This window comes from Halichoeres trimaculatus, unplaced genomic scaffold, assembly GCF_033239565.1.
Source record: "Halichoeres trimaculatus isolate MK-OKI-2021-1 unplaced genomic scaffold, fHalTri1.1 fHalTri1_scaffold_10, whole genome shotgun sequence".
In the NCBI taxonomy this organism is placed as follows: domain Eukaryota; kingdom Metazoa; phylum Chordata; class Actinopteri; order Labriformes; family Labridae; genus Halichoeres; species Halichoeres trimaculatus.
Window position 1 is genome coordinate 435,044 of NW_027437187.1, and position 22,903 is coordinate 457,946.

General features: G+C 41.9%; 1 protein-coding gene across 1 annotated transcript; it reads right to left on the reverse strand.

Moving 5' to 3' along the window:
• Window positions 1-484: 484 nt before the first annotated feature.
• Window positions 485-12,118, reverse strand: LOC141796895 (ribitol-5-phosphate xylosyltransferase 1-like). Its single transcript, XM_074678219.1, has 6 exons — window positions 11,873-12,118; window positions 11,527-11,715; window positions 7,528-7,630; window positions 7,076-7,390; window positions 6,814-6,984; window positions 485-1,674 (listed from the first exon to the last, which is right to left on the reverse strand). The coding sequence occupies exons 1-6, from the start codon at window positions 12,018-12,020 to the stop codon at window positions 1,272-1,274; spliced, it is 1,329 nt and encodes a 442-aa protein (XP_074534320.1). The 5' UTR covers window positions 12,021-12,118; the 3' UTR covers window positions 485-1,271.
• Between the last annotated feature and the right edge of the window lie 10,785 nt (window positions 12,119-22,903).

A 22,903-nucleotide genomic window follows, 5' to 3' on the forward strand; every position in this document is an offset into this window, starting at 1 on the left:
ATGACAAATCCACTTATCAGAAGTAATGTTTGGCCATCACAAAGATGTAATATTCCTGTCGTAGTTTTATGCTTAAACTAAGATACACACATAATTCTGACAGGACTGAAATAAGCCTAATAATATCTTCATATTTTCCACAGCATACAGATGAGAGAAACTTTTCTACCAGATGTATTTATGTTTTAAAGTTTTACCGCAGCTCATTTAGAATGACTGGGGAGACAGAGTTTTTGACCTATACTGCAGCCAGCCACCAGGGTGAACAGTTTTGTGGAGACCTCACTTTGAACAAAGTCTCTTTTTAACACTTGATGCTTCTGATGTAAAAATTTAGATTGGTTATACAATCTAATTTTACTAGTGGATTTAGGGGACTCACCATTTAAGTCTTGTTTTCCATTTATTCACCTGATTTTGTTTTCCACATACATCAACTAAATAAAGGAGTGACTAAAAACCTCAGCTGTTTAGGGGTACAGTTTGCACTAAGTGAAAGTCATCCAACATGTTTTAGTTTGGTAACCATGAATAATAATCTCCCAAAATCCATCTCTTTTGGATGAGAAGATGAGGGTATGGGACTATGAAAAGAAGAAGATGCAGTATTTCCTTTGTTTGAAGTGTTTGGTGAAATACAGGGTCTCCGCTTCATTTCCACATCTCAACCATTATCTTCAACATCTCACCTGAGAGCGTGTCAAAAAAACAGGCTCACAGCACCCTCTGCAGGAAGAATAAAAATCATATAGGGCTAGTATAGCCACAGCTTCCTCTTTCAGACAAAACTTCAATTTATTTATTGCACTTAAAAAACAAATATCTAAAAAAGAAGAGTTCATGCAGCACAGGATGGAAATAAATCAAACATTGATAGTTTGATGAGAAATCATGCCACAGCAACAACATTCATTTTTTATCTGCTCCCAAAACATATATATCAACATTTTCACACCGTGTCAAAAAGTAAGAAAATTGTCATTGCTCAACAACTTCTGTGTAGTTTTTTCCTTAAATTCTAAAACACGTGGACATTTTAGCATTGTAAACATTAAGATGATAAATATACTTTAAGACTATCAACAGCAGCTTATAACTTACCACAGACAATAATGGTTTTCAATGACCAGCACAGGAATATTACACTGACTAGAATCATATTCAATTCACCAGTAGTTAGTCACATTCACCACAATCCACAGAATAACTGAATCCAATATGAAACATCGACCCCTGTTGATTTCTAAAGGTTTGTTCATGGAGCACCACATTCAGGCATTTTTAAAGAACGTCTCTTCAATGACCTTGGTGAGCCTCTCTTTCATCTGCTGACGGAAGCCAGTGTACCACTCCAGCAGCCTCCTCCTCCTGTCCACCCTCTGCTCCTGGCTCATCCCTCGCTCCCTCTCCAGGATGGCTGGTAGTTCTTTCCAGTCACTGATGAAGATGAAGGGCGCCCCTGAAGCTTTGAGCAGATGCAGAGGAGAGCTGGGCCCGGCTGCACAAGTTCCAGGTGTCAGTACGTCCTCCACCACGGGGACAGAGCCATACGAGCAGGCCTCATAGATGCGGTAGCACTCAGTGTTGATCCCGACCGGGCAGAGAGTGAGCTCGCTCTGAGCCAAAGCTGTTTGATAGCTTCTCATGCTGTCTGCTGTCTCCTGAGGGAGCCACCTGAAGAGAGGAGAGGAGAGGAGAGGAGAGGAGAGGAGAGGAGAGGAGAGGAGAGGAGAGGAGAGGGGTGGGGGGTTAAAACACCCTTTCTTTTCCATGCTCAAAGGAAAACCACATCAATGTGCCACATCAAAAAAGACAGAGACTAAATGTCTCCTAGATTACATTCAAAGATACTGCGGACAAAACAAAACAAAAATCATACATTAAGAACCAGCTCTCCATCAGCCGTCAGAGAGCAGCGAACACCCCCAACAGCCCAGATCTAGGGTTGTACAGGGACCTCCAGCTGCCTTTTGGGAAAATATCTGGACCAGGGAACAGGGCTTGACGCTTAGCATTTTCCCTAGTAGCACAGGGGCTACCAAGATGAAAACTCTAGTAGCACAAAAATATTTTTAGTAGCACAATGAAAAGTTACCAAGTAGTATGTTTTTCTTTAATACAAAGATATGCGGTCAAGGAGGAGGCCTTTGTAAGCAGAATAACTAGATTTATTGAAATATAAACATACATTTGAAAGTGACATAAACATAGATTTAAAGTGAATTAAAGTGAATTCATGTGCACAGTGCAACAGAGGAATGGTACAAAAACAAGATGATAAAAAAAAAAAACAATAATGTAACAGTTGTCTGTTATTAACGGGTTATCCTAACCCAATACATTTCTCCAACAGATTTAATCCTATATAAACTGTGTTATAGTATAGAGGGATTATTTGTTTATCAACAACTGCAGATGGGCGCGCAACTTGGGGGCAGAAGCACTGCGGAGTATAATGGTTTGTCAACTGACATGGGGGAGTTAACCACCAAAAAACACATTTTTAACTTAATGTCATAACTTTGACGGACGGCGAAATGCTCCCATGTTTGTGAAATAGCAGTGAGTGGACAGAAGAGATCAGCAAGTGGACAGATATTAGGTGGACAGACGTTTTTACAGGAGAAATCCAGCGTGTACCCAGAGAGAAAACACAACTCTCAGTCAATGCTCATGACTGCATTACCCGTGGACAATTATCAGACTGTAACAGACCAGGATGTAAACATCGTTTCATAATATTCCCTAATTTACTTAGGTCATAAAAAACGTTTCTGTTAATCATAATTTATAGATTCACTCATTATTTACTGTCCATATTGAGTCCATGTTTGGTCAGAACCTCAGCCCCAAACCAACTTTTTCATTAAATAAACCAAGTCAAATCTGTATTTGAGTATCAGCATTTATTATAGCTTGTTTGCACTCAAACCTGGTTAACTGAGGTTGGATAAAGAATACACATTTAATTACACACACGCAGACGTTGCTGGTGTATCACTGTTAACTGTGACTCTGCTAACTGGTGACTCTCGGCTGTTAATCACAGCTGCTGTCGGCTGAAAGTCACCAGTTAGCATAGTCGCTAGTGACTCCAAAACACTGGTTGCACTGTAACGGTCAAAACTTGACAGAAGTTGCCTCTATTGTGTAGTATTGTTTTTGACAGCTTTCCACAGAAAAAACGTACATTTTGATGCTTCTAACAGGTTGAATTTAGTGTTTAAAAAATGCTAACTTGTCTGAATGAATGGAGCTAAATGCCACTTAGGCAGTCGAGATGCGTGTGCATCTTTATGATGATGTAGACTGATAATCTCTCTACACAACATTAATGAAGTTTTTACAGAAGTGGTTGAACTTTGAGGGAAGGGTTCGCATCAATGTAAGTCCTTTAATTACAAAGGACGCTTAATTACGCTTCTTGGCATGCGACATGACTGTTTTACTACAGTATCTTGTTCAAGATTAGGGTGACAAAAACAGACTCCCCAGCTGTTTTTTTATGCGCCATGCAGTACTTACAATACATTGATGTGTTCACGTAGAGAAGCCACGGGAAAGCTTTCTGCCAGTCAGCATTAAACTTGTATCTCTTACAACTGGGAACGGCAGCAGCATTGCCTCTCCGGCGTCTTGAGAAACCGTGTCTGAATCTAACACGAACTCTCCCTCCCTGTCAATTTCTCCTCTTTGCTCCATTTCCTCATCTAGCCTCAATTCAGAGTCCACATGATCTGGTTTTGTTGGTCTTTTTAAATCATAACTGATGGGCTTCATATTGGTGTCATTAATTGTTTGGTCTTTCTTCTAAAATACTTATGTATGTTGCCCAGCAACCAGTCCCACTGCTGTGCTGTAATTGGTCAAGATGAGGCTTTGGGAGCGCCTGGTTATGTTCGTCTGTACCTCGGGCAGGGTGGTTCAGTGTTTTAGTGTTCTTTTTTAAAGACAAGAAGGTATGGTTACAAATCAGGAAAACTTAAAATCAGCAACATCAGACCACTGCAAACGTGAAAACCACATAATGGACTGGGACAAATCAACAATAATCAGATCAGAAAGCAACACATGCAAGAGATGGAGAAAGGAATCAATAGAGATGAGGAAATGTGGCACTAACACCAGCAACAGGGATGAAGGAGCCTTCCAGCTCTCACACACCTGGGACTCTCCAGAGGCCATCTGGCAACGGACGACGTAGCTGGCGGGACAGACCACGTGATCAATCTGTCCCGCCGGCTACTACCGGAAACAACTGACAGCTTTTGAAGAAGACGGCAGAGTACGTCGAAACATGTCAAGGTAAAAAATACCTTTTTGTCTTTAAAAAGAACACTAAAACAATTGTGTTCTAGGAAGACGAGATGAATCTAATCAGTAACTTCGGGTGGTGCAGGCATGTCGGGTGTACTGAAGGCTAGCTAGCAGTGCAGTTAGGTCAATAAATCAAATGTTTCAAAGCTGAACATGTTTCCAGCTGAGGCTGCGTTCAGGAATACCACTGGCCATAACTTCCAATGTATTCAACACAAGATAAAACATGTTTTGAACGGTCATTTTTTGTAGTTGCACAGGGTCTACCAAATGAAAATCACAACTCCCACTTTAATACTTTTAGTAGTAGTACCTCCTCGCACTGTCGAGCCCTGCCAGGGAACTCAGCCCTTGACTCTCTCATCCATGACAAAGACCAGATGTGGAGAACCTTGATGCACGCCGTCCTGAAACCTGTCCAGGTGAGGGGTTCTAAGGGACTGAAGCTGGTCAGAGACCTGGGCAGCCTCCAGGTCTCTTAGAGATCCCATTTATAAGGCTCCTTATGGAAACGAACAGGGAACAGTAGAGCAAGAAAACCACCTTGTGCTGCATGATGATTTCTTTGTCTTCCACAAACTTTTACCCCCAGCTTTACTCGGTGCAGTAATGCGTTTCTTTAGATGGAAACTTTTCTTCTCATCCAGGAGATCGAAACCAACCTGTCTCTTCAGTATACTAACTGACTTAATGAATTTCTCAGTGTCACTAAGTGATCACTTATTTTGACTGACTTTTCATACGTTTCATCCATGAATCTATTTATTGTCTCTAAGGAATAAAGATCAGAGCCACTGCTCAATGAATCAGCAATGGATGCATTATCTGACTCGTACTCTTCCTCCATATCCTCCCCTTCACATAACGTCTGACACACTGCCCTAGCTTCTGTCACTGAAGCACTTAGACCTGCAGAACCTTCATAGGCTTCAGTTTTATCATCCTCTGCTGTTAATGTTTTTTCTTTAGCCTGGGAGCTGATGCTCCTTTTACCTGGTGAGCTAAAGAAACTAACCTCAGCCGCAGCCTCACCAAGAGCTGCGGGTGAGGACTTAGAACCACCTGCAGTCACGACCGCGACCTCCGCTGCAGGCGCAGGCGTGGCCGTAGCGCAGGCGCAGCATGGACAGAGCCGCCCACATCAGCAGCACCACCAACCTGCTCCTCTTGTCTGTGCGGACAAGCAAAATGTTTATGTCACACATCACCACATTCCAAACACTTCATTTGTCCCGAGCTGGCATACATCATATAAGAAGCATCTACGTATTTGACTCGGAAGGAGACTTCCAGAGTCTGCGTGGGAGACTCCAAAAACATGAACACCTGACGCCGCAAAGACTGAACATGTTTCAGTTTGGGATTTGTACACCCTAGACTCACAGTTTTGAAGGCGCTTCCAAACTTCCCGAATCTGTGGAGCTTATTCTCCAACAACTCATTGGAAATGAAAGGCGGAACACTGGATACGGTGATCCGCGTAGAGGGAACTGACAGCAGGGAAACTTGGACAAAGAGATCATGAATGAATACACCACTCTCAAACAACTGAGACACCAGAACCTGACTCTTCAGGAAAACCACCACAGCCCTGTTCATTTGGGAAGCATACAGAAGGTTACCATGACCTACCTGTTCACCTGCAGCTAACAAAACCTCCTCCACGGTGACGGCTCCGTTCGGAGGAACAACCCGAACTCCCTGCTGGAGTCGGAGGTGGTGCCTCAACGGAGGCCATTCCTCCTAACAACCCCTCCAACGATTTGTCTAACCTACCTAGAAACACTTAAAACTAAGGAAAAGACACCCTTATCTGATCATGCAGTTTAAGACAGGAAAAAAAGAGACAGCAAACAATTCAAAAACTCTGTGATACTCACGCTCCACCACCACCACTCACAAACAGGAAACAGAACAGAGGAGAGGAGAGGAGGGGCGGGAGGAGGGGAGGAGAGGATTGCGGAGGAGAGGAAAGGGGTGGAGAGGAGAGGGGAGGAGAGGGGAGGAGAGGGGAGAGGAGAGGGGAGGGGAGGAGAGGGGAGAGGAGAGGAGGGGAGGGGAGGAGAGGGGAGGGGAGGGTAGGATGGAGAAACATGCTCAAGATGCTAGCTATCATCAATATGGAAGGTTCCTGGACTGAAGGTATAAAACCAATTCCAAACTAAAACTGATCTTTGCCTTTAAGAATATTTGAGTTAATTTCTACAGAAAACAAGAGGGGACAGATGATAAAGAGTTGCTTTTTTGAAAAAGCTCACATAAAGTCTTATATAAGCTCTTGTTAGTGTACAGAAGACGGGATTCAGAATTAATGAGGAATTATTTTGGACTTTTAGTGGAGCATGTTGAAACTTCAACAAAAAATATAATTGGTTTATATTCCTTATGTTTATCATTCTTTCAAAATCTTAAACACTGTTTTACAAGTGAGACCCTGAAAACTTCAGATCGTTTTACTCCCACAGCACAAACAAAAACTGTCTCACATCGACTTACTTCTCCCTGGCAGTGGTGATGCACTCTTTATCCAGACCAGATTGTTTCAGCACCTGCATGAGAGTTTCCCTGGAGGAGTTTTTGTAAACAGTTCCTAGAAAGTTACAGAGGTATGGCCTGTTAGAGGTGATGAGCTGGGCATTGGGCCTGATCATAGGGAACTGCCTGTATCTGCAGAGACACAATAGAGGAATGTTAGAGACTGTTTAAATACAACACATTGTTCTCAGACACACAGGTATGACTGGGAATAAATACATACGTGGCGACACCAAGGGGCCACTGGAAGACGTCTTTGTCGTTGATCCAGGGGCTGTCGTACACCACAAACAGCAGCTCCACAAACCCCCCGTTTCTTTTCAGGTAAGGGCTGATCCAGTCGTTGTTGCAGTGCTCATTGCCCAGCAGGACCACGGCCACGTGAGACACCGTGTGGGACTGAACCAGAGCTTCAACATGCTCCAGCCAGCGTGTGGAGTAAGACACTTTCTGTTGCTCACGGCCATTCAGAACCAGAACAAGGCTGTTCATATCCAGAGGGACATGACCCTGGACCACAGCAGGACCTGTGTAGAAACTGAGAAGAGCATAGAGGAAGGAAAATCTGATGCTCTGCATTATTCAGAAGTCCTATCATGACATGGTGTGTTGCACTGAGCCCAGGGGTCTACTTGAGTTTGACTGTTTTACTAGTCTTCTTTTTGGATTTGTTACCTAAAGTCGATCTTTCCTGCCTGCAGCTCTCCCTCTCTCCATTGGGCCACCTTGTCAGTGGGGTTGAGGGGTCCCTCTAAAATGTGTTCCCAGAGATAGAGCCCTGGGGGAAACAAAAAGGTGTGAGCAGCAGTAAAAATATCAACACAAGCACTGTAATGTTGTTGTGCAATTTCCAAGCTGCTGAGTGTAAATTAGTTTAATGCACTTTGCTTTTTATACAAAAGGGGGCCCTAGAATGATCAGATAAGTTTTAAACTAAGCAGCTGAGTTAATCATACAAATTATACAGAGAAAGAGTTTAGACATGGTTCACAAAAAGCAGACAAGTGTTAAAAAATTAAAATCCTTCAAAGCACATGTGAGACAGTTTCCCTTCCTTTTGTGAAGTGATGTTAGCTTTTGAAGATAAGGAGCTTCTGTGGTTCATGATGAGTATGATCCACTATTTGTCCAGTTTAATTATTGAAAAGTCAGTCAAAAAATTATCATACACACAAGTAGGGCTGGGCGGTTATGGTAAAAAAAAGAATCACGATTATTTTAAGTGATATTGAAATCACAATTAATATACACAATTATTCATTTATTCAAAAACTTCAGTACTGATTTAAACACAACTTTAAAGAACCAGCAAGTGGCACATACAGTATTATTGATACACATAAGTCACACACGCTCACTGTGGCTGCACATGGAACACAGAAGAGCTATGAAGCACAGGAACTTACATACATCTACACTGTGTGGCATATTACTTGTTTTTCTTCAATTATATTGTTTTTATGATTGTCAGATGGCAAAATTGAAATCACAATTAAAATCCAATTAATTGTCCAGCCCTAAGCACTTTCCCTTTCTTTGTCTTCCAACTGACACATGCCCCCCAACCACTTCCTAAATTTAGATTAAGATTTAGATTTATTGGTCCCCAGAGGGGAAATTCATTTCCATTGACTGAACATTACAGACTAACAACAACAACAACAACAAACATTGCACCTCAAACAGACAACACCAGACATTACAACAACAACAAACATTGAGCTGTGGACAGGTCAGCAGGGCCTGTTGTTCAAGGCAGCTATGGCTGAGGGGATCAGGCTTTTCCCCAGGCGAGCCCTTCTGAACTTGATAGTTCTATACCTGCGCCCTGAAGGTAGTGGGATAATGTATTGGTTCAGTGGGTGGGTGATATCCTGTACTATGGTGTTTGCTAACCGAGTGATGGACCTGTTATTTAATTCTGTGAGGTTGGGAATGGGTAGACCAATGATTTTCGCTGCTGTTTTTGTTATGCCTGTGAGTTTGGCCCGGTTGGTGACAGAGAGCATGGTGTAGAAACAGGTGGAGCAGTACAGGAGGATAGGCTGGATGATTCTTTGATAGAGTAACAGCAGGAGGTGAGGTGCAACATAGAGTCCTTTAAGTTTTCGGATGGCTGACAGTCTTTGTTAGCTACGTTTTTGAATGTCCGTGATGTGTTGATCAAAGGTGAGTTTTTGTCCAGAGTTATTCCCAGATATTGGAAAGTGTCTACTGTCTCAACTGTTTGGGTGTTTATGATGATGGGGTGCTGGGGTGAGAGGGGGCTGATCAGTAATTCCTTTGTTTGATTTACGTTGATTTGTAGATGGTTGTCCGTGCACCAGTTTGTGAAGTGTGTGACAGTGTTGTAGTAGTCTGAGGTGGATTGACTGTCAGAGAGGAGTGCAAGGATGGCTGTGTCGTCCGAGTATTTGAGATATGTTGTGGTGGGTGAGATACTGAGGCAGTTGTTGGTGAAGAGTGTGTACAGGAAAGGGCTTAACACACAACACCCCAGTGTTGATGGTGAGAACAGGGAATGTGGTTGAGCCCACCCTTACTGCTTGCTGTCTGTCAGTGAGGAAGTTGTGGGTAAAGTGTGAAGTCTATGAAAAGAATCCTGGCGAAGTTGCCTGGGGAGTCCAGATGCTGGAGAAGGAGGTGAAGCAGGCAGGCTACAGCGTCCTCTGTGCCTCTCTTTGCCTTGTAGGCAAACTGGAGGGGGTCCAGGTGTGGGGTGGCAAGTGGAAGGAAAATGTTCAGCAGGAGTTTCTCCAGACACTTCATTATTATGGAAGTTAGAGCTATGGGGCAGTAGTGGTTGAGTTCTGTGGGTCTGGGTTTCTTTGGAACTGGGATTATGACAGCAGTTTTCCACATTGTGGGTATTGTGGCAGTCCGGTACGCTTGACAGAAGAGTGAGTGTAAAACCGGAGAGAGCTCCATGGCACAGGTCTTTAGCACCCTGGCTGGGATGTCATCAGGTCCTGAGGCCTTGTGTGTTTTGCACAGGCTCAGCTGATGCCGTACCTCCTCCTCTGTAAAAGGGGCCGGTTCTTCAGGGTCTGGTGGCGGGAGGGTTCTCAGTGTGGCCTGACACTCAGGTGAGAAGTCCTGATTGTCAAAATGGGTGTAAAATTTATTCAGAGCAGTGGTGAAGGTTTCCGGGTCACTTTCTGTAATTGTGTGTTTGGGTTTGCCTCCAGTCAGGGTTTTGACCTTCTGGGAGGCATGCTAATGGCTTGTCAGTTCAGCTATATCAGTTCTGACAAAAAATACTAACTACTACACACTGTACCTGTAAATACTACACACTGTACCTTTAAATACTACACACTGTACCTTATACTAAACAATGTACCTTTGAATACAACATTAATAATTAAATCCTGCACACTACCTCAGAGGTCTATCTAACTTTAGTCTGGTTTTGTCAGAGGTTTCTGCCAGTTTAAGGGAAGTTGTTCCTCTCCATTGTAACTTGATTTTGCCGCAAAGCTCTGTACTCATGCGGGGTTAAGATGAGATCAGACTCCTTGTCTTGATGTTGGGTTTCTGCTGATAAATAAAAGGTTATTAAGGTTAACAGGTCTATGCTTGTTCATGTTTTAGGAAAGTGCCTTCTGAAAACGTTTGTTATGGTTTGGTGCTTTAAAAATAAAGACTGATTGATTTGTATATTGTGTTCTGCACAAACTTAACTGAATTTCTATTAAGTGAATTGTAAGAAAGGAAAAAAGGCCATGCTGCAAAGGCGACATTTAATCAACACCTGAAGTGCCAGAAATAACAAGATCTATTTCTACTTTTTTTAAACCTCAATAGTTGTCACATTTTCACCACTAAACCTTATATTTACATTTATTTTCAAAGCTTGATACTTTGTAGAGGTGTTCAGAATTGTTCCACCTCCACTTCGCTGTTCTTGTCCCATGCTTTATTCACCAGTTGCTAAATTTCTTAACCTTTTGGCTTGGATGAGAAACCATAATCAGTCAACTGTAAATTTAAGAAAGACTGGAAATGGAATATGATTTCTAACTATTTGTTTCATAATTATAAAAAATGGAACAGTTCATGTGACAGTTGCCTTATCATACAACATATTTATTAAACTTTATTTAACCATCTCATGGCTTTCATGTGATATAACTGTTCACGGTGGTTGTAGGGCACCTGAAAGCTGTTTGCTTTTTCAGATTATAAATAAAAACTTCCTTAATGGCATGATAAACTTCCCAGTAACAAGAGAAAGCCTGCAGTAGAAGAGGTGTGACATTGTAATTTCCCCTTGGGGATCAATAAGTATTTCTGTTCTGCAGCATCAAAGGGTTCCCAGTGAAACCACTACAGAATAAGGAACAAAAATGAGTTTTAGTGCAAACTTTCTGTAAAGCTAAGAAATATACATAGACCATATGCATTTATAGATGTAGAAAACTATTTAAATAACTGGTGAATGGTTAGTGGTGACTGTTGAAATATCTCTCCCTTACAGAGATTACTATAATTTGAGCTCTGTGAAGTAAGGCATTGTGAAAGTGATCTGATTACAAAATAAAAGAAGAACTGAAATAACCCCCCAAAAAGTCAAACTGATTTCAGAGCATTATCACTCATGTAGAGACAGCAGGCCTCCCCTGAAGGGTGTAGTTCATTGAACATACAGTATCTCCTTACTTCGTTACTTACCGATGGCAGCTTTCCCCCAGATCTGGACTTTATATCTCTTTGATTTGTTTTTATCAATCCGGCTCATGTGCTGTTTGAAGGCCTCTCTCTTTTCAATCAGAGCCGAGTTGTACTCAACCCGCTCATCCTCCCACGGATTCCACGCATCTGCTACAAACGACTCCGCGGCACCGCCATCTTTGACACCACCTGAAACATAGCGTCCGAGGTTTACACACCGATTCATGATACACGTGAAGAGAGGTCTTCATCATAACACCTTCAAGGCTTCCTAGCAGTCGATCTATGACGGCTTTAGTTTCTCTGCGTGGTTGGGACATGGTGGAGTCACGGTGGGTTAAATTACCGGAGGGTGCTCCTGTCTCCGTCTTCACCACCCTGTGAACGCGGGAGATCACCTTGGTGCTGAAGAACACATTGTACGCAGCGTAGAGTGAAAACGCCACGTATGCGAAGATTATCAGAAGGAAGAGTTTTCTTTTGGGTATTTTCATGTTGATTTGATGTTTTCTTCTCACTTAGGTCACCATTGTGTAGCTCGTCTCCATGTTGTGGGAGGACCCTTGTTTACATCACGAGGACCCCCTAACAAAGCTGACCTGAAAATTGCCTGAACACAACAAGGCATTTCTATTATTATTATTATTATTATTATTATTATTATCATTATTATTATCATTATTATTATTATTATTATATATTGTATAGCACTTGAGACAGCCTCCTCAAATTGTACCAGTTTTTCGTAATATCAACTTTTGATTGCAAATCGCCATAATTTTACTGAGTAACTTTGCTGCCTTTTGGCCAGGACTCCCTTGAAAAATAGGTTCTTAATCTCAATGGGACCTTCCTGGTTGAATAAAGGTTAAGTAAAATTTATTATCATTATTATTAGTAGTAGTATTAGTATTATTATTATTATTGTAGCGTTCTGAAAGGTAAATTGCTTAAGTCACTTTTTGCAAACAAAAACTCACCAACAGTGCCCTGTTCTACGAAGCAGGATTACTGCCTAGCGAGGTAGCTTTGAGGATAGGTTTCGGATTCCCTGTTCTACGACAGGGGATCACTCCTCAGCGAGGCGAGGCAACACATGCTGAACGGCTAACCTGCTCCGGGGCAGGTTAGGTTCCAGATTGAACTCGCGGACTATTAAAACCCCGCCCACTGACTAATGAGCCCTCACGAAAAATGGCTTGTCCGTTCTTAGAGGATCCCGTGGACATCGGAGCCCGACCCACTCTCTTTTTTTGATGACCACCTCTATGAAAGTTACCTGTTTTCCAGGGAGGGGTTGGTAGTACATGACACTTTCTAAAGGTAGCGAAAGGGAATGAAGAACTCTCATTGCCGTAATAAGATCTTCAATGCCAACACTTCTGTTCCATGACAATATTTTATTGACCATATTAAAATTGTAACAGGAATTCATGTAGGACTCATGTGGGCTACATATCACACAACAATGTAAACACGATAGGAATGAACAAATGAATAAATTCACGTAAGAACTAAGATATGTTGCATGTAACAGTAAAAGTGCATGGTGAACAGTGCTATTTCAGGATGATAATGGCACAAAATATTTTATTTGCACTACACCACTACACTTACGCATTTAGACTGTCAGCAATTTTCTGCCAGCACTCCTTCCGTGCTTTAGCAGCGGCGACAGTGCTGCTTTTAACGTTGATTACATGTTTCACCTCGTCATACTTCCTCGTGAACACCTCCTGCTCCTCCTGTGTGAAGTATGCGGTCCTTCTCTCTCCGCCTGCTCTGACGCTCCAGACTGCTCCATGTTCTTGATTGGTCAGATGCAGCGGGCTCCGCCTTATATCTGTGCACGCGCTCATTGCCAAGCTGGATCCACTTATGAGGTTGATAACCAGCGTCGTAAAACCGTGTAGCGAGACCGCCGGCTACCGCGCTCAGTTCAGCGAGGTAGCTCCAAGGCTATCTCGCTAGACTGAACTTGCTTCGTAGAACAGGGCCCAGGTACTTCTCTAGAGCTAACAGAACACATTGTTTTATTTTCAGTCTCCTTTCAGTCTGGACCATAGGCGGAAATCCCGGGGGGGGATGCAGGGGGCATGTCCCCCCCTTCCATATAGTCCCCCCCCCCCAAAAAAAAATAAAAATAAATAAATAAATAAAAAAAATCAGTTGTAATTAATTGTCATAATATATTAATGTTTTTCTAATGGTACAATACAAGTCATGCTACTTAAAACACACGGTTTGACAAATTTAAATACTGAAAGATCACACACCCCTCGCGATCCTCGCAGTGGTTTGATCCAATCTCTTTCACCCAGTAGGGCCCTGTTATACGACACAGGATTACTGCCTAGCGAGGTAGCTTTGAGGATAGGTTCCGGATTCCCTGTTCTACGACACGGGATCACTCCTCAGCGAGGCGAGTCTCCATGGCAACATACGCTGAACGGCTAACCTGCTCCGGGGCAGGTTAGGTTCCAGATTGAACTTGCAGACTATAAAACCCCCGTCCACTGACCAATAAGTCCTCACGAAAAATGGCTTGTCCGTTCTTAGGGGATCCCGTGGACATTGGAGCTCGCAATGTCCGAGGAGCACTCTGGCGCGCAAGAGTTTTCAGGGACCGCACTGACCCACTCTCTTTTTTGGATGACCACCTTTATGAAACTTACCTGTTTTCCAGGGAGGGGTTGGTAGTACATGATACTTTCTTTTTAAGATCTTCAATGCCAATACTTCTGTTCCATGACAATATTTTATTGCCCGTATTAAAATTGTGACAGGAATTCATGTAGGGCTCATGTGGGCTATATAGCACACAAAAAATGTAAACACGATAGGAATGAACAAATGAATAAATTCATCTAAGAAATAAATTAGGTATGGTGCATGTTACAGTAAAAGGTCATGGTGAGCAGAGCTATTTCAGGATGATAATGGCACAAAAGATTGTTTTTGCACTACACTTACGCATTTAGACTGTCAGCAATTTTCTGCCAGCATTCCTTCCGTGCTTTAGCAGCGGCGACAGTGCTGCTTTTAATGTTAATTACATGTTTCAGCTCGTCATACTTCCTCATGATCATCTCCTGTTCCTCCTGTGTGAAGTATGCGGTCCTTCTCTCTCCGGCCTGCTCTGACGCTCCAGACTGCTCCATGTTCGCGATTGGTCAGATGCAGCGGGCTTTATGGAATGAATATCCTATCTTAAATCAAGAGCATTTTTAATTGATTTGAGAGCAGTATTTTATTGATTTCATGCTCAGATTTTGTGATATTGTCTCTCAAAACTCTGCTCTTGCGCTCAAATTTGCTCTGCGCGAGCTCAAACTGTCTCCTCGTGCTCAGTTATAATGCTGCGCATGCTCAAACTGTCTCCCCGTGCTCGGTTATAATGCTGCGCGCGTTCAAACTGTGTCCTTGCGCTCGGATATAATGCTGCTCGCGCAGATTTCCTGCGTTCACACTCCGATTCTTCCTCTCGCGCGGAGGGAATTTTTGCTCACAGATCTCTGTCTGCGCTCGAAATTTTTTGTGAATCAACCAATAGAAGGTCGACTAGGATTGACCAATCAGATTATCCCTGTTTGTTCATGGATGTGTTTGCTGTTGTTTACGGAGCGTCACATACGGGCGGGCACTCTTTCAACCTGCCTTATCAGCCCCTGACCTGCAGGGCTGTAATAAATGTGATTTCTTTAATTTTTTGTCCACTGTTAAAATCAAACATCATTAAATAAATACACGAGCACCCGTGTTCTTAGCTGAAATAGCTATATTGTATACTCATAGCTGCATGACACAGTGCTCTTTGCGGTGTGCTGGTGGAGAAAACAGTGTCACCATCATGAAGCTAGCAAGACAACAGCTCTCATAAAAAATGGACCGACAGAGTCAAGAAAATCAGGCAAGTTGTTTTAAATTCATTCTAATGAAAACTATATTGGGCTGTGCACTGAATATTTGATCATATACCTGGGGTTATAGATACATGGAAACTATACCAAAAAAAATATTTATGTAGGCTAACCCTGTATTTGTTTAATTTGTTTTGAAAATGATTTATAACATTAAGAAATGCAAAGGATGATCATACTGTATGCAAGATGTGATCCTTTAGGAGGACTTGGAAAGGGGCTTATCTGAACATTATACTTATCAATTAGTCATCATTACGTTAACCATTGATTAATACTTACAAACCATGTTAAAACGGTGCCTGGCTCTAACGTGTTTGCTCATCATGTTTATCTCAATCTCTAGTAATCATGCTGTAGACTGGAATATGAAACATCTATTATTTTTTAAAAGGTTTATCAGTCTCATCTTGGCTGCAGGAAGAAGCTTTCTAATATCAGTAATTAATGTTCATTTATAGCTGATAACGACGGGCATAAGGGCATTTATACCTTACTTGATGCATTGGCTAATCAAGGTAAGGTAGCTTATTAACTGTCATACAGGTGTAGTATTGTTCAGGCATAATGCTAGGTATATCATCAAATATTCAGTGCACAGCCCAATATAGTTTTCATTAGAATGAATTCAAAACAACTTGCCTGATTTTCTTGACTCTGTTGGTCCATCTTTTATGAGAGCTGTTGTCTCGCTAGCTTCATGATGGTGACACTGTTTTCTCCACCAGCACACCTCAAAGAGCACTGTGTCATGCAGCTATGAGTATACAACATAGCTATTTCAGCTAAGAACACGGGTGCTCGTGTATTTATTTAATGATGTTTGATTTTAACAGTGGACAAAAAATTAAAGAAATCACATTTATTACAGCCCTGCAGGTCAGGGGCTGATAAGGCAGGTTGAAAGAGTGCCCGCCCGTATGTGACGCTCCGTAAACAACAGCAAACACACCCATGAACAAACAGGGATAATCTGATTGGTCAATACTAGTCGGCCTTCTATTGGTGGATTCACAAAAAATTTCGAGCGCAGACAGAGATCTGTGAGCAAAAATTCCCTCCGCGCGAGAGGAAGAATCGGAGTGTGAACGCAGGAAATCTGCGCGAGCAGCATTATATCCGAGCGCAAGGACACAGTTTGAGCGCGCGCAGCATTATAACCGAGCACGGGGAGACAGTTTGAGCACGCGCAGCTGCAGCATTATAACTGAGCACGAGGAGACAGTTTGAGCTCGCGCAGAGCAAATTTGAGCGCAAGAGCAGAGTTTTGAGAGACAATATCATAAAATCTGAGCATGAAATCAATAAAATACTGCTCTCAAATCAATTTAAAATGCTCTTGATTTAAGATAGGATATTCATTCCACTCATTGCCTAGCTGGATCCACTTATGAGGTTGATAACCAGCGTTGTAAAACCGTGTAGCGAGAACGCGCTCAGTTCAGCGAGGTAGCTCCAAGGCTATCTCGCTAGGCTGAACTTGCTTCATAGAGCAGGGCCCACGGATGCTGCACACACACATGCACACAAATACAGACGCACAGGCAGAGCGGAGGATCGCGGTTAAGTAAGTAGCTTTCATTGAAAGAGTGAACAGTTATAACTTTGCTTGTTCGACAGACACACAGAGAAAATGAAAGTAAATGTCAACTCCTTTGTCTGAAGTCTGACAGTATGCTTTAAATAAACACAAGACGCTGATTAAGCTTTCCGCCCAATGTGGTGAGCACACACAGACACAGACTACAGAGCACCAAGGATCACGATTGAGTGCATTAAAACACTAAACAATTTATAAGTTAATTATCACTCTGTTTGCTGCTGGCTGGCAAACAGCCTCTCCTTTATGATTCAAAAAAGGCTGTGACAGATAAGACAGACAGGTGACATGCTGACATCCTCATCCTCTCATTTATGACAATATTAAACTATTTAAGATGCCTTCCATGTCTACCATACTTACTGTTATTGATCCAACTCAGAGGATACATTTGTGAACATGGATGGCTCTTCAGTTTCAATGAAGAGAAAATATTTTGTCTATCTACCTAGTTTCACTTTATTATTTATATGTGTAAAAGTCTGTGTATTTTTAAGTTTTGTAGCAGTCATTTGCACTTAATAATTTCACACCGTAAAGTATTGTGTATTTTTAAGTCTTGTATCATATTCAGATTTTATTTTTGTTGACAGTTTGATAAAAACATATCTTTGAAGAATAATCTGGTGTAGTCTGTAAGTGTTTCTTCTAGTTTTAGCACTTGTATTGAGCTTTCAGTTCTTGTAAAGCTGCTGTAATTGTGATCAGACCAGTGTTCATGGTGAGAAAAGAAATTCTGTTTGGTCACAACTGGTGTAATTGACACCTATCACCCGACACCACTTGGAATTGCCAGCTGAGTATAAACAAACCTGCAGACAGGTAGGATAAACAATTACATGATGATAGTCACTGTTTAATATCACAATATAAAAAACACAGCAAAAAATATTGCATTTATTTTTCTATACATTTCATCATTTAATCATCCTGCACCCAAAATCTTACAACTGTAGTCATTGCATTTGCTGGTTGACTTTAGTATTGTTTATTTGCACAGATTATATGAAGACAAAATAACTTTTAACACAGACAGTTGAGAATCCTTTCTATATCAATAAAAGTCCTACAATAAAAGGTTTAAAATTATTATAAAGAAAATGGAAAAAACAGGCCTTACTGAAATTGGTACTAAACCACACTGATGTATGTGGTGGAATTTTCATATTGCTTTATGCCTTTCCTTAATTAATTCTCTAAATTGCCCCTATATGTGTCACAATAATGCCTGTATTTGACTTAAAGTTATCCGCACACAGAGACGGTGTTTTTCCTAGTCTGGGTTGGATCTGATTCACACGTTCCTGTCTCCTTGAACGCTGTTTCTCACATTGAGTTCCCAAGCTAGGCTGAACCCATTGGCTGATAGACATAACAATCCCAATCCCAAGAATATTAAATACTGAGCACACAGACTGGTCTGTTAGAAATGACTTTGCATTACACTGGGCACCATGTGTACTGTCTGTCAATTTCTCCTCGATCGAGCTATATAAACTATTTCAACTTAAGCCATCTGAGTCTCCTGAGTCTTCTTCATCAAGTGTCAAGATTCCTGAAATTTCCTCAACAATTTGGAATCACAAACAGGATCTCAACACAACAACGACTGGTAAGCGCAAATAGTGTTTTTTTCGCAACTGCCATGTCTGAGTTTGAGGAGATCAGAAAGAAACTGTAAATGTTTGATTGGTTGGAGCTTGACAAAATTGGATTGTTAATGTGTAATGGAATCCCTCAACTGGAATTCTGAGTTTAAATTCACAATTTGGAAATTTGAAACTGAGATTTAAAACTTATAATGATGAACTTTGAGTTTCATTGAAGTTGGTGAAGTGTTGTTGGTACAGAAGACTGTGTGTTGATTTTGCCACCACAGCCCTCCTGCAAAGGGGGACTTTCCAGGGCAGCTGAAAGCTGTACTCAACACAGACGGAGCAAGTGTGAGCTTTTTTCCTTGGGAAGACGTTCCGGGATGGATTACTTTCTAGAATCCATTCCGTTTAAAGCTAGACCAGTTTGTGAATCTGTGTTCATTGGGAAAGTAAGACTCTTTAGTCGGTGACTTTAGAGCAGTGTTATATTGATATGAGCGCTGAGCAATTCGCCTGTAGGTGATTGCTGAATATTTCTGAAAATACCCCACCACCAGATCAGACAAAGCGGTTAGTAGTTGTTGTTGCGAAAGACTCAAGATGCTGTTGAAATGGTTGTGCATGTTTGCTAAGTGCATGTTTGTGTTCTGTGCTAATTAATCTGAGTGTTTGTTACTGTTTGTTACTAAAATGGGTAATAATCAGTCCACAACAGGGGAAAAAAGAGGAATTGGACACAGGACTCAAAAAGTTGAGCCTAAACAAAAGAATGGCAATCCAAAATCTAAAGCACACAATGTAAGGGCTAAAGATAATCCTTCATCACCTAGGTCACACCATAGGAGAGCATTCACTGGTGATCAATCTGACAGGAGTGAAAATGATATGATCAGGCTCAGTAAGAATGAAAGTGTGAATGAGAAGCGATGTGAATGGCTGTCTGATGAGTTGAAGATTTTCACAAGTCAGTGCATTGACTATGTTGCTACTTGTCATCTGGCAAAGCTAAAGGAGAAGTTGGACATTTCTAACACAGACTTTGAGAAAATTAAACAACGACACAGTGAAGGGTCGGCATGTGCTAAAGCTATATGTTTACATGTGGGCTAAGAGACAGGGTAAAAACAAAGCTTCCCCTGTAACTCTCTGTGCCTTGATTTTTACTGCTGGGGTACCACTTCCAGAAAATCTGTTACAGCAGCATGCCTCCCATCTTATGCCCAAGATAACTCCAGCTAGCAGTGAGGAAAAAGCTGTAGTGAAAGACAGGAGAGAAGAGGAGGATAAAGAAGCCAGAGACAGAGTGAGACAAAGTGAGGATGAGTTATGGATGAATGTAACCGCTATTCGGGAAAGGAAAAGAAAGGAGGCAGAGAGGCGTCCTTTACTTAGTGAAAGCAAGACAGACACACACACACAGACTCAGACGAGGGAGAGGTGAGACAAAAGGAGGAGAGAGCAGGACTCATTCAGGTGTTGCTAGTTCTAGCACCAAAACGATTAAGTCCAGACTCAGACCAGAAGTAAGTGCACCAGAACGTTACGATTCCACAAAATTGGAGAAAAAGAGGCAAGAACCTTCACAGTCTACAAATTTGAACGCTCCAAAAATCTGATTGGTGATACAGCTGTGTGCAGAACCTGGACTCCTGCAGAGGTCAGAGATATGATCAAAGAAGCCCCTGATCCCATTTTGTGCCCGAAAACATACTTGACATGATTCAGACGGATAGGCAAGCTTTATGATTGCATGATACCGGATGTGGAACAATTGCTGGACCACACATATGGATCTGAATGGGTTCTGTGCAAAGACACTTTCCAGTTCCCTGATCCTGATGAAGGTGGAAAATGGCCTGATGCCAAACCTTTGGCAATCTGGTTGAATGAGGTTGGTGAATATGTAAGAACATGTGCACGAAACAACAGTAATTTCACTGCAGTTGTCCACTGTACTCAAAGGAACAATGAGTTGCTTCCTGATATTATTGTGCGTTTTGTGAAAGAATGGGATCAAAATGCTGGAATAGACAGAGAAGAAAACAGTTTGCTTGCGGTACAGACTTTTCTTCAAAATGTGAAACCAGACATTGCATCTTGTTTTAAGTTAGCAGTTCCTGCATGGTACACAACAGAGAGGAACCCTCTGGGCCTTCAAGGTATTCAGTGAAGGCCTAATAAAAATATTGAAAGAATTTTGGTACGCCTAAATAATTATTCTATTTCTTTATTTTGTTTTATTTTGTTTTCATTTATTTATTTTAGTCAATGAAATCATAGAAATGACTTTTATATTATTTTTATAAACTTGTCCTGGCAAACAATGGGTTAATAGAACTAAACGAAAAATGGACCAATCACAATTTTCCTTTTGATGGTATCTGGGTAAATCAGCGACACATTCTAGCAGGCAGGGCCTTCAGTAACTGCAACGAATGTCTGTGTAACTCAAGCAAATGTGGACACAATTTGACAATGACAGCTGTCTTAGCCAATCATATTTTGTTAAGTTGTGGGCTGGATCATTTCCTGTCGTCTTCCGGGGATTCGCAAATACTTACCAAACACCCCCTCCCTGCTCCTCTGCACTCAGACGGGGCCATATTTTACTTGACCAAAAACACAAATAAACGGACTCCCACCTAAAAATCTGATACCCGTCTGCATTCACACTTTATTTAGAGAATTTTCAGTGCGTTACTTTCACACAAAAACACAGCTAAATAAGGCTCTAGTTCTCATCGTGTCGTTAAACGGTGCTACCTCCGCTGCAGAGCCACAACTGGCTACGAGGCGCTCGCAGCTTAGAGTATCAGTCCGCGCGCACGGCGTGCCAGATATAAACAAACGCAGGTAGTCTGCCAGGACGAAGAGACACGATGAGAACTAGAACCTTATTTAGCGGTGTTTTTGTGTGAAAGTAACGCGCTGAAAATTCTCTACACAAAGTGTGAATGCAGGGCGATATCAGATTTTTTCGGTGGGAGTCCGTTTATTTGTGTGGTCAAGTAAAATATGGCCCCGTCTGAGTGCAGAGGAAAGCCCCAAGAGTGTCTAGCTGCAGATGGGAGGGGGTGTTTGGTGCGAGCGCTCTGGGCTTCTGCTGCACAAAAACACTGCTGTAGGGGTAATTTCTGCCCTAAACCTTGTGATAGGACCCAACTTGTTCCATCCTGGAGTATCACTTTAATGGATAAGCGCCTAACTGTAGCTGTGAGTGAGTGAGGAGAAAAGAGAAGATCAAGTTGGCAGAACGTGAAGAGAAATGGCGGAAAGTAATGGAGAAGACTGGTTGCTGGATTACTTGAAACTCAGTTTTGTTTTTTGTTTTTTTCAATTTTATACCTTCATTTTTTTAATTGTTTGAAGTTGTGTTAGGTGTTGCAGTGTTCAGGCACATGATAATTTTAATCCCACAAAACTATCAATATACTAAACTTCCATGTCACATGATTCTGGCTATTGTTTTTGTTAAAGAAATTTCAGGAATCTTGACACTTGATGAAGAAGACTCAGGAGACTCAGATGGCTTAAGTTGAAATAGTTTATATAGCTCGACCGAGGAGAATATGACAGACAGTACACATGGTGCCCAGTGTAATGCAAAGTCAGTTCTAACAGACCAGTCCGTGTGCTCAGTTTTTAGTATTCTTGAGATTGGGATTGTTATGTCTATCTATCAGAAAGGGGGGTTCAGCTTAGCTTGGGAACTCAATGTGAGAAACAGCATTCAAGGAGACAGGAACGTGTGAATCGGATCAAACCCAGACTAGGAAAAACACCGTCTCTGTGTGCAGATAACTTTAAGGCAAATACAGGTATTATTGTGACACATATAGAGGCAATTTAGAGAATTAACTAAGGAAAGGCATAAAGCAATATGAAAATTCCACCACAGTTTTTATTTCTTTGTTTGTTTATTGCCACGTGTGGTCCCATGGTCCTACTGAAGGCCCAGTGGCTGGGGCCACGGTTCGCCACTGGTACACAAAGCCGTGGAAAGATACTGTGAATGAGATGATGGGACTGTACAGAAATCAAGTTTTCAGTACGAGAGAATCTGCTTGCCCAAACCAAATGTTACAACAACAAGTGCCGCAGGATCAGGCTCAGTCTCAAATGAGAAATTACAGCAGACAACGTAGATTTAACAACAGGCAAAGAAAAGGATGCTGCAGAAGATGTGGGAAATATGGTCACTGGTATCGTGAGTGTAGAGCCCCAAAACACACTCTACCCCAATTGCCGGCACCACCCCAAAA